Source organism: Oncorhynchus masou, chromosome 32, assembly GCF_036934945.1.
Source record: "Oncorhynchus masou masou isolate Uvic2021 chromosome 32, UVic_Omas_1.1, whole genome shotgun sequence".
NCBI lineage: Eukaryota > Metazoa > Chordata > Actinopteri > Salmoniformes > Salmonidae > Oncorhynchus > Oncorhynchus masou.
In genome coordinates, this window is record NC_088243.1 from 54,806,380 (window position 1) to 54,819,758 (window position 13,379).

The window sequence follows — 13,379 nt, forward strand, 5'->3', positions numbered from 1 at the left end:
AACAACACATCAGTCAAGCAGACCCTCGATACAGGGGCCCCTCAGAACTCCAACACCATCATTAAGTTTAGCAGACGACACAACGGTGGAAGGCCTGATTGCCGACAATGACACAGGGAGAAGGTCAGAGACCTGACAGTCTGGTGCCAGGACAACAACCTCTTCCTCCACGTCAGCAAGACAGAGGAGGTGATCATAGACTACGCCCCCATCCACATCTATGGGACTGTAGTGGAGTAGATCAAGAGCTTCAAGTTCCTTGGTGTTCACATCACTAAATAATTATAATGGTGCACACACACCAACACAGTTGTAAAGAGGGCACGACAACCTTCCCCTTCAGGAGGCTGAAAAGATTCAGCATGAGCCCTCCTATCCTCAAAAAGTTAACCAGCTGCACCACTGAGAGCATCTTGACTGGCTGCATCACTGCTTGGTATGGCAACTGCTTAGCATCCGACTGCAAGGTGCTACAGAGAGTAGTGCGTACGGCCCTGTACATAACTAGGGCCAAGCTCCATGCCATCCAGGACCTCTATAACATGTGGTGTCAGAGGAAGGCCCGGAAAATTGTCAAAGACTCAAGCTACTCATGTCATAGACTGTTATCTCTGCTACAGCATGGCAAGCAGTATCGATGCACCAAGTCTGGAACCAAAAGGACTCTGAACAGCTTCTACCCCAAGCCATATGACTGCTAAATAGTTAGTCCGGGTAGCTATTGGTTAACTATTTAACTATTTGCATTGACCTTTTTTGAACTAACTCTTTTGACTCATCACATACGTTTCTGTTACTGTTTAGTATCTATCCTGTTAACAAGTTACTCTATCCCTATCTGTATGTACATTTCTACCTCAATTACCTTGTACCCCTGCACATCAACTTGGTACTGGCACCCCATGTACAGTCGTGGCCAAAAGTTTTGAGAATGACACAAATATACATTTTCACAAAGTCTGATGTCTCAGTTTGTAGGATGTCAATTTGCATATTCTCTAGAATGCCATGAAGAGTGATCAGATTAATTGCAATTAATTGAAAAGTCCCTCTTTGCCATGCAAATGAATTGAATCCCACAAAAAACATTTCCACTGCATTTCAGCCCTGCCACAAAAGGACCAGCTGACATCATGTCAGTGATTATCTCATTAACACAGGTGTGAGTGTTGATGAGGACAAGGCTGGAGTTCACTCTGTCATGCTGATTGAGTTCGAATAACAGACTGGAAGCTTCAAAGGGAAGGTGGTGCTTGGAATCATTGTTCTTCCTCTGTCAGCCATGGTTACCTGCAAGGGAACACATGCCGTTGTCATTGCTTTGCACAAAAAGGGCTTCACAGGCAAGGATATTGCTGCCAGTAAGATTGCACCAAAATCAACCATTTATCATATCATCAAGAACTTCAAGGAGAGCGGTCCAATTGTTGTGAAGAAGGCTTCAGGGCAGCCAAGAAAGTCCAGCAAGCACCAGTACCGTCTCCTAAAGTTGATTCAACTGCGGGATTGGGGCACCACCAGTACAGAGCTTGCTCAGTAATGGAAGCAGGCAGGTGTGAGTGCATCTACACGCACAGTGAGGTGAAGACTTTTGGAGGATGGCCTGGTGTCAAGAATGGCAGCAAAGAAGCCACTTCTCTCCAGGAAAAACATCAGAGACAGACTGATATTCTGTAAAAGGTACAGGGATTGGACTGCTGAGGACTGGGGTAAAGTCATTTTCTCTGATGAATCCCCTTTCCGATTGTTTGGGGCATCTGAAAAAAGCTTGTTCAGAGAAGACAAGGTGAGCGCTACCATCAGTCCTGTGTCATGCCAACAGAAAAGTATCCTGAGACCATTCATGTGTGGGGCTGCATCTCAGCCAAGGGAGTGGGCTCACTCACAATTTTGCCCAAGAACACAGCCATGAATAAAGAATGGTACCAACATATCCTCCGAGAGCAACTTCTCCCAAACATCCAGGAACAGTTTGGTGACGAACAATGCCTTTTCCAGCATGATGGAGCACCTTGCCATAAGGCATTATGAAATGCTTATAATTATGAAATGCTTGTAATTATACTTCAGTATTCCAAAAATATCGAAAGACACTGTAGCAGCAAACTTTGTGGAAATGAATATTTGTGTCATTCTCAAAACTTGGCCATGACTGTATATAGCCAAGTTAGCGTTACTCATTGTGCATTTATTCTTTATTTTTCTATTATTTCTCTTTGTTTCTCTCTACGTTGTTGGGAAGGGCCCGTAAGTAACCATTTCACTGTTAGACTACACCTGTTGTTTACAAAGCATGTGACAAATAACTTTTGATTTGATTCAATGTTTCATTGTACAGTATGTCGGAGAACCGGCCTTCGTATTACTGTGCCAGAGAAAAATCTGAGCTCCTCTTTGCGTCACTTCATTTGATGAATAGAGAAGACTCAGAGAGACCTACTAGTAAAAAAGTAAAGCTCCAAATCCAGAGTACACTTTTTTAAACAGAAATGTGTTCTTAGTTTTAAGACTGTTTGTGAGCAAAGTAGGCTTGGGCGGTATCCAGATTGTCATCCCTTCATACTGACCTTGTGCCAAACCGGGATATTCGTTAATACCGGCGCAGAACACAAGGGGAGCTGTTTTCAAACCAAACTGATACTCTGTAATCTAAGAAGTTCATGTAAAGGCCCATAGAGAATGCTAATTAAATGCTAACGAGTGCATTGCAAATATTTTTAACAGTTTCTGACCTAAAATATACAAGTATACAAATAATGAAATAATGCTACACATAGTTTGTGGCACGCACAAAACAAATATTAGCCAGCAAGGCTTTTGACCCAGGAGGGGATTCTCTGCTGTTACCAAGCAAATGCTTGATTTTGGAAAAAGCTAACCATTTAGCTAGATCGCTAACTAGCTACTAAATTTAGCAAACCATATGCACAACTGTAGAGCATTTAATACATTTTAGATATCATATATTTAGCTGGAAAACATTTAGTTGTGAATTCAATACTGTAATTAGATCACCTAGTGCATAACAAGGCTTCGGTCTCTCGTAGTTGTGTGCTTGTAAAAAACGTCACTGGGGGCTATAGTAAGCTTCATGATAATGTGAAGAAATGAAGAACACATTGTTCTTTATCTCCTAACATATTACACAAGTTGACTGCAAGTATTTACTTAAAAAGTTGCTACAAATATTCAAATATGTAAAAATAATTTAAATAAATTGTTTCAACGGTATAGACGGTTTTGAAAAACCATCCCGTGGCTTTTTCCAAATACCCTGGTATACGGGATATACGGTAAACCACCCAAGCCTAGAAAAAAAGTAAACTTTCAAGAAGAAAGTAGCTTAGATGCCATGCGTGGGAGGTTGTTTTACTTATTTATTCAATGTTTATCCGGTGTTCAGAAATATATTCTGAATACTCTCTCTCTCTCTCTTTAGGGCTCTCTTTATTTCTATCTCTCTAGATGAGAGGGGTGCCTGCAATATGGCTGAACATTCCCCTCTAAGATTGTCTTAAAAATATCTAAACAAGGAAGTAGAAAGTGGAGGTGGTGCTCTTCTTCACCACACCGGGGTAAAGACTAAAACAAGTGCGGCTGTTGCTTCTTTTTGCCATGAAATCTCTCAGAGATGAGTCGGCTGCTTCTTGCACAAAGGCTACACACACACACACACACACACACACACACACACACACACACACACACACACACACACACACACACACACACACACACACACACACACACACACACACACACACACACACACACACACACACACACACATGCGCACACACACAATCTCTCTCTACTCTCATATCAGGTTTAATTTTCAGAGATTAAAGTCTACTTGCCGCATTCCCCATCACACACACACACACACTCCTGGGAGGTGAATACTGGGCTAAGCTCTTTGTTGTGTCCTAAAGCATATTGATTGGATGCTGGCTTTGAATCACTCGAACAGTGACACATGACACAAAAGCTGATGGAACGGTGTGTGAGAGCTGGAGAAGACGACAGATTTCACTAGCCTGTGACCATTCTGTCGCTCACAAACACACACACGCATCTACATACGCATATACACGCACACACGCACACGAGCACGCACACACACACACACACACACACACACACACACACACACACACACACACACACACACACACACACACACACACACACACACACACACACACACACACACACACACAGAAAATAGATGAAACTATCTGAAAGAAATCCATACCAATCCCATCATATTTAGATAGAGGAGACGGCCAGACATGGGATTACCTATGCTGATTGCTGGGTGGAAACATGCAAGACCGAGAAGGGGATTGGATCTTGCTGTCTGACTGACAGTAGGTTACAGAGATCCTGTGGATCCATAGTCTCCAGCTCTCTGCCCTCTGTGTGTGTACTGTATAATTTCTAGCTGACATAATGGGCAGGTCGTCTCTCTTGCAAAGGAGTGTGTGTGTGTGTGTACTGTACATGCATACAAGGTTCATGAGTGTGTGTCTGTCTCTGTTGTGTGTGTGTGTGCCTATGCGTCAGAGTTTCCATAACGGGCTTTTCCCCCTCCCCCCAAATAATAAGAAAAGCAGAAAAATACATTTGCCGTCGACCAATTGTAAAAAAAGAAAAAAAAAATGTTTCAATGGATTATTGCCTAATAATTGATTGAAATACTAGTCGATCAGTGGAGGTCAGTGGCGTTTAAGATGAGTGAGAACCATTTTCTTTTCATGAGCATGGCCTTATTTCTATTATAGCATATTTGATGACTGTCTTTAATATTCCATTCACCCAGTTCATTGTAACAGTGATAGGTTTAGGTTACATGATACTAAAATTTTACCTATACCTATCACGAGGTTGCGACAATGTAGCATATGAATGAAAGTTTACAATGTAGGTGCACACATGTAGAGAAACACATTTGAGGTGACAGATAGTGACACATGGACACATGGACAGACAGTGACATTCAATACTGTCGTGCACATTTTTGCCTGCACCTAGCATTTTTGCCTGCACCTAGCTGATATAGGGTGTAATCATTTGTCCAACAGATGCAAACAAGAGTTTCTATTGAACAAATTCAGGTATGTATATCCCCATTTTGTTCCATTTGCTTCCGTTTAATGTTTTTCAACAGAATCAGTGGAATGAATACACCCCTGATCACGTGTAAACACAGTTCACTTTCATAGCAGCCACATTATATTCCTTCTCACATCTATGCACCCTCTATGCACCCTCCTCTCCCCTTCACATCATTGTCACCATATTAGCTAAAGTAAAGTCATAGTCAGCATAGCTAATAGAACTAACACGTTAGTAAAATCATGCAGTAACGTTACATTGTACAGTCAGTAAGCACTTACACCGGCAGGCCCCGTTTGCAATAAATTAGTAAAACCAAAATCTTTCCTTGTTGTGATGGATAGTGATAACCAACTAGCTAACATAGCATCCCTCTGTTTGAGTGGGTGTTTCAGTAGGCTAAACTTGTTAGCTACATTTTCTAGCTAAGTAAGTGAAACTGAAAGTGAAAAGAAATTACGAAATCTCTCTAATTTTCTCTGGCTTCTCCTTGGAAGAGGCCATTTCTCCTTAATTTGTTCAAAACTGTTGAACTATTGTCTTTCTCTCTTTTTGAGTCAATTACTCACCACATTTTATGCACAGCAGTGCTAGCTAGCTGTAGCCTATGCTTTCAGTTTCATTTTCGGATCCTTTGATTGGGTGGACAACATGTCAGTTCATGCTGCAAGAGTCCTGATATGTTGGAGGACGTCCTCCAGAAGTTGTCACAATTACTGTCTAAGTCTATGGAAGGGGTGAGAACCATGAGCCTCCACCGTTTCATTTTGTAAGTCAATGTACCCAGAGGAGGGCGGAAGCTAGCTGTCCTCCGGCTACACCATGGTGCTACCCTACAGAGTGCTGTTGATGCTACTGTATACCTTCTTTGCAAAATAGTGTTTTAACGACGTGATTATATTTAGTATACTGCAGTTTTTAAATGTTTAAAAATATATATTTCTATGAAATTCATTGAGGAGGATGAAGCATGCCCATCTGAGGAGCCTACACTGCAGTCGATGTAGCGAGAGCTGCTGCTTCAACTCATCAAACAGCTGTATGTTGCTGCTGGAGTGAAACATGCTTTTACAAGCCCAATGCACAACAATTCTAAATGCAATCGCGTGTTAAAAACAAGGGCCAGGGTTAAAAATATCTACTATTTTATTTATCAACTAGTAATTCAAGCGCGTTTCCCATTCACCATTTAAGTGCAGAGGCAGCTAGGTCAGCGCGTCACATTCAACTTTGCAATGCTGTAGGCAGTATTCATTTTGAAAACAGGTACTTAATTGTTTGAAACCTGAACGTTTTACTACATTATGAGGCATGGCTTACCTTGCTTCAAAGTAGCCTACCCAAAATCCAAAGACTTCCATATGCCATGGAAACCTAGCCTATTTTTCTCATGTTCAATTGGTTTTTAAATCAACTTTCTTTCATTGTCCAGTAGGCAAAGGCACAATCCTAAACATATTTGCAACCCATGGTAGTTGTTGCATCTTTACATCTCACCTCTTTCTACATTTCTATATGGATATTTAATCATTCATTTATCTCATTGTGTGTCCCATTAATTTATCTAATATTTTATTTACATTTTAAGCATGAGCAGGTGTGTAACTATAGAAACAAGTGAACTTGACCCTCCCAATAATTTATCATTTAAAATGATTTCCCCACCGTAGCTACAGGCTTTCTGTCATTCTACACCACACAGTACTACTAAATTCCTCATTATATGATTGGATCCCCCTGCCACCAAATGTGCTTGGTTTGGTCCAGTCCTCAGAGGCCGTGGTTTGTGAAGGGAAAAAAGTTGCGCACGGCTTGTAAGGAGAACGGATCAATAGCTCATCTTTCTCCCTCTCTCCTCTCTCTTCTTAACAAAACCCTTCATTTTGTGAGCTAACTTGTAACAAAGAAGTACAGTCACATTTAACATGGTAAATTCATAACCACGAATAAGAAATATGTAGAAAATTATATTTTTCAAATGGAGAAGGGATAGTTGGTAATGGTTATATTGGGCTCGATTTTGTGAGGTCAAAGATGGCAGTATTATAAACTTTGAAACAGCTGGTTTCTAGTAGACTACATAGTAAGAGAAGGAATGTTTCTCTGAACCTCAGGCAGTAGGCTCAAGCAAGCCTGTTTCTCTCCTGCCTGTCTCACAGACAACCTATCCAACCTATCCTCCCTATACATGTTCAAGCACCCTAATAATGAAATCTACAAATTAAATTAGCCCCACCTAGTATTTATTGATACAGATGTGACATTGTAAGCTGGTTTATTTCTCATTTATAATGTATTTCGTCTTGATTTGAATATGGAAGGGAAACCAGGTACTGTCTTGATGAGTAAAAGCTATTCTTATACCACATTTCTGTGTAACATAGTAGCAGTTAATTCAATTGGGGGAGGTCAAGGGGCATGGGGGTGGGGTTGCATATGATGAAAGGTGGTCAAGCTTCTTAGCACTGATCTAGCTGATGATTAGCACAAATACAGATGGGCATGCTTCAGCCTATATTATATTTATAGCCCCTATGCTACATCAGTTGGGCTATGGGTGAACGGCTTAATGCTTATTGCTCAATAACAACACCAGCCTGATAACATGGACCAATATGTTGTTTGGCAAATTTTTGGAGGGGAACATTTTATTTTAACCATTTTATTTTCATCAAGTTCAGAGTAGAAAAGTCACCAGGGTTGCGTTCAGTCCAAAAAATAAATGTAATGCAATGTTCAATTAAACAGAGAAGTTGCCGTTCTGAACAAGCAGTTGAATAAATGGGGAGGGTTTGGGTAGTGCATTCAAAATGCACCTCTGCCCTTCAAATATGTCACTCGTTGCTTCAAGCTGGAGGTCTTCTCGGGTCCAAAACGTTGGATGCATTCCAAAATGGTTCCGTGGCCCACCTGACCCAATATGCATACAATTTAAAAAACGGAGATCAGTTCCACATTGTGCTGAGGACAGTCAGACCCATTCCAAAAAGGCAGTCAAAGAACAGACCTGTGCCAGTTTGGATCCGAGAGACCCCTTCAGATTCAAGAGTAGAAAGAGAGGTATTCCTGCACTGTCGGAGCTAGAAAACATAAACATTTTGCTGCACCTGCGATTACATCTGCAAAATATGTGTACGCGACCAATAACATTTTATTTTATTTTGGATTTGAGAGAGACAAGCAATATTCACCATATCGTTCACAGCTACAGTACATGTCCTTAAAAACGTCCGATTGTTTTGTTTTTTACTCTCCTAAAAAAAATCATTTTCCACCTCACTTTTCAGCTGTTGCAGATGTGAGAGCAAATGCATCGGGGCATTTCATGCATACAGGCCTATAGGCCTAGGTTTCCACTGTAAAGATAATAAATATAAAGGAAGGGAAGCTTAGGCCGAGCCATGGAGAGACTGAGAGAAAGATAGAGATATGACGGCACCATGTTTCCAACACCGACATAAATGTCTTCATCCTTTTCAGAAAGTCTACTACTTCTATATACAGATATATGCGTACAGAAGGTTCATTCGCACATTTTCGATCCAAATTATTATTATTTTTTACAAAGATAAGCGTTATATTGTGCGATTGAAGCAGTAACTCTGGTAGGCGTATGTAACGACTTTCCTCTGTTGAAGGAGGAGCAGACCAAAATGCAGCGTGGTGGTTACTCATGTTTAACCTCTTGAAACTCTGGGGGCAGTATTTCATTTTTGGATGAAAAACGTTCCCGTTTTAAACAAGATATTTTGTCACGAAAAGATGCTCGACTATGCATATAATTGACAGCTTTGGAAAGAAAACACCCTGATGTTTCCAAAACTGCAAAGATATTGACTGTGAGTGCCCCAGAACTAATGCTACAGGCGAAACCAAGATTACATTTCATACAGGAAGTGAGCCAGATTTTGGAGGCGCTGTGTTCCAATGTCTCCTTATATGGCTGTGAATGCGCAAGTAATGAGCCTACACTTTCTGTTGTTTCCCCAAGGTTTTTGCAGCATTGTGACGTATTTGTAGGCATATCATTGGAAAATTGACCATAAGAGACTACATTTACCAGGTGTCTGCTCGGTGTCCTCCGTCGAAACTATTGCGTAATCTCCAGGTGCATGCACGTTTCCATTTGGTCCAGAAGAGAAAGTCAACTGCCCCGAATGATTTATCATCGAAAGATATGTGAAAAACACCTTGAGGATTGATTCTAAACAACGTTTGCCATGTTTCTGTCAATATTATGGAGTTAATTTTGAAAAAAAGTTTGAGTTGTAATGACTGAATTTTCGGGGGGTTTTCTTAGCCAAACGTGATGAACAAAACGGAGCGATTTCTCCTACACAAATAATATTTTTGGAAAAACTGAACATTTGCTATCTAACTGAGAGTCTCCTCATTGAAAACATCCAAAGTTCTTCAAATGTAAATGATTTTATTTGAATGCTTTTCTTGTTTTTGTTAAAATGTTGCCTGCTGAATGCTAGGCTTAATGCTATGCTAGCTATCAATACTCTTACACAAATGCTTGTGTAGCTATGGTTGAAAAGCATTTTTTGAAAATCTGAGATGACAGTGTTGTTAAAACCTCTTAGAGATCGGGCTACTTTTTTCAACATTCTGTTAAAAATCGCGCAACATTTCAACATCCTGCTACTCATGCCAAGAATATAGTATATGCATATGATTAGTATGTGTGCATAGAAAACACTCTGAAGTTTCTAGAACTGGTTCAATGGTGTCTGTGACTATAACAGAACGAGTTCCGTGGTCAGAATCGGCAGAAAACCTGGTCACTAAATCGACGGAGAAAAAATCAATCCGCCAGTCTCCGTATTGGAAGGAAAAATACTTAAGGCTGAGAATACAGTTCCTATAGCTTCCACACGATGTCGCCAGTGTTGTGATTTCGATTCAACTAAATCCTTGGTCATCTGAGTAATAGCCACATCCGGTTGTCAGGTCCACAGCTGTAAACAATGGAACCGGAAAAGTTGGCTACGTTTCCCAAACTTGTGCCTATTGAATACAGATCGCTCCGTGATCAATTTGATCGTTTATTAACGTTTAGTAATACCTAAAGTTGGATTACAGAAGTAGTTTGAAGTGTTTTGTCAAAGTTTATAGGCAACTTTAAAAAAAATAACGTTGCGTTTAAAAAATGTGTTTTTCCTGGATCTGACGGTCTTCATAAATGGACATTTTGGGTACACAAGGACCGATTTAATCGAAAAAAAGACCCAATTGTGATGTTTATGGAACATATAGGAGTGCCAACAAAGAATCTCGTCAAAGGTAATGAATGTTTTATATTTTATTTCTGCGTTTTGTGTAGCGCCGGCTACGCTAATTCCTTTGTTTACGTCCCCTTCTGGTATTTCGGTGTGTTGCCTAATATCAGATAATAGCTTCTCATGCTTTCGCCGAAAAGCATTTTACAAATCTGACTCGTTGGCTAGATTCACAACGAGTGTAGCTTGAATTGAGTACCCTGCATGTGAATTTTAATGAACGTTTGAGTTTTAACGAGTGCTATTAGCATTTGGCGTAGCGCATTTGCATTTATTGTTGGCAGGGGGTTGGGTTGCGTCCCGGGTGGGCCAGAGAGGTTAACAAAAGGCTAAGCTTGTGAGCCAATATATTTATTTCATTTCATTTGCGATTTTCATGAATAGTTAACGTTGCGTTATGGTAATGAGCTTGAGGCTATAATTACGCTCCCAGATACGGGATTGCTCGTCGCAACAGGTTAACAAGGCGAGTGTCTCCCATATGCCTACCCAACAAATGGCAGCAATAGGATAATGATAATTATTTTACAACAGGCCTACTTTTAACCTACTGTATCTTTGAAGGAGCACAAATTTTAAAAGACAGTTAAAGCTTAATTTAGCCAAAGAAAATGTCTCAAACAAATGAACACTTTTTTCACTGATTTAGATTCTTAAATAGGCCTACCATAATAATAATGATATACAATGATAATAATTATGAATCAAATGATAATAAATACACAAATAAATAAATTCAAGTTTGAAAATTGCATCAAACCTGAATAGCGAGTTGCACACATATTCCATTTGGCCACGCTAATGTTCTTCTCATCTGTGTCCACGACAATATTACAACTTGTCACAATGAAGGACATCGCCTTGTCGGCTTCTTTTCACTAGTCTGTACTCTTTCTTGTCTAACTTTTGATTTACTTCAATGAAAAAGGCCCCCATCTTTGCAATCAACAACAGTAACCTAGGCCAGGCTCCTCTCACTCGCTCTCTCTCCTCAGCAGCGGGTGCACTTGAGGTGCTAGCTCCCATTGCTAATATGTCCTTGTTAGCTCTTTGCTAGTTAGCCTTGCCACTCGCCTGTCTACACACTGAGTGCACAAAACATTAGGAACACCTTGGATTTGTAGGGGCATGGACTCTACAAGGTGTCGAAAGTGTTCCACAGGGATGCTGGCCAATGTTGACTCCAATGTTTCCCACAGTTGTGTCAAATTGGCTGGATGTCCTTTGTGTGATGGACCATTCTTGATACACATGGGAAACTGATGAGCATGAAAAACCCAGCATCGTTGCAGTTGTTGACACACTCAAACCGGTGCGCCTGGCATCTACTACCATACCCCATTAAAATGCACTTAAATATTTGGTCTTGCCCATTCACCCTCTGAATGGCACACATAAACAATCCATGTCTCGGTTGTCTTAAGACTTAAACATCCTTCTTTAACCTGTCTCCTCCTCTTCATCTACACTGATTGAAGTCGATTTAACAATTGACAACAATAAGGGATCATAGCTTTCACCTGGATTCACTTGGTCAGTCTATGTCATGGAAAGAGCAGGTGGTCAATGTTTTGTGCACTCAGTGTATATCCCTGTCCTATTATTTATACATCTTTCATATAATATTTGCCAGTGTATTTGTGTATACTGTACATTCCAGATTATGATGCATATTCTTCTTCCATTACGCCTATGCATATTTCCTTATTGCTCCATTACTGTGTTGCTGATGACTCTTCATGCATGACTTATCCTACAATTATTTATTCTCTTGTAGAAACCACATACACATTATACTAAAGTTGTCTTCATTACTCTTCTGGTTATTGGATTAAAGTGTTCACAGTGAATCAACCACTTGCAGCATCTTTCCAACAGAAGACACAGGGGCTGGGGGCACACTAATGGCGCATAATGCACATCGTATCCTACAATGTGTGTATGACTCTGTGTGAGGAGGTTGGTGGCACCTTAATTGGGGAGAACGGGCGCGTGGTAATAACTGGAGCGGGAATCAGTGGGAATGGTGTCAAACACATCAAACACATGGTGTTTTACGCCGTTCCATTCGCTCCGGCCATTTTTATGAGCCGTTCCCCCCTCAGCAGTCTCCTGTGGTGTGAGTGTACTGTACTTACGATGTTCATGAGTGTGAGCAGGTACTTCTGGACGTTTTCCTTGCCGTGGAACTGCACCACAGAGTCGTCCACCCCCAGTAGGACCTCGATGTTGTAGGCTCTCTCTGGACTCTGTCTCCTCTGTCTCTGGGCTCGGGTCTGGTTGATGCTCTGCTCCACACCACGATACAGGGACTCCAGGTCCATCATACTAGGCAGATCAGCACCTAGAGACAACACAAACACAGACAGGGTTAATATCTAAAACACACACACATACACGTGCACACACTCACAGACACACACGCACCAGCGTGATGCCTGAGACACAGGCAGAAAGCACAAATATTTAGGTATAACTGTTGGTAAATATGTAAATATATCTCTAACAGATTTGACTAATCAACCCAATATTGTAATTCACATCCCAGATTGTGTGGTGGGGAAACACTCAATAGACTTCAAAATCAAATCAAATCAAGTTTCATTGGTCACATACACATATTTAGCAGACGTCATTGCAGGTGTATCGAAATGTGTTCCTAGCTCCAACAATGCAGTAGTATCTAACAGTTCACAACAATACACACTAATCTAAAAGTTAAAGACTGGAATTAAGAAATACATCAATATTGGATTGTTCAATGTCGGAGTGGCATTGACTAAAACACAGTAGATTAGAATACAGTATATACATGTGAGATGAGTAAAGCAGAATGTAAACATAATTTAAACATTAATGTGACTAGTCTTCCATTATTCAAGTGGCCAGGGATTCCAAGTCTATGTACATAGGGCATTAGCCTCTAAGGTGCAGGGTTACGTAATCAGGTGGAAGTCGGCTAGTGATGGCTATTTA

At 40.7% G+C, this 13,379-nt stretch overlaps 1 protein-coding gene across 1 annotated transcript in view; it reads right to left on the minus strand.

The window, feature by feature from the left end:
- Positions 1-13,379, minus strand: part of LOC135526222 (A disintegrin and metalloproteinase with thrombospondin motifs 2-like) — a 194,847-nt gene that overhangs the window by 41,352 nt on the left and 140,116 nt on the right. Inside the window, exon 5 of the mRNA XM_064954395.1 lies at positions 12,542-12,747. Coding sequence (XP_064810467.1) covers positions 12,542-12,747 — 206 coding nt within the window. The remainder of the gene's footprint in view (positions 1-12,541; positions 12,748-13,379) is intronic.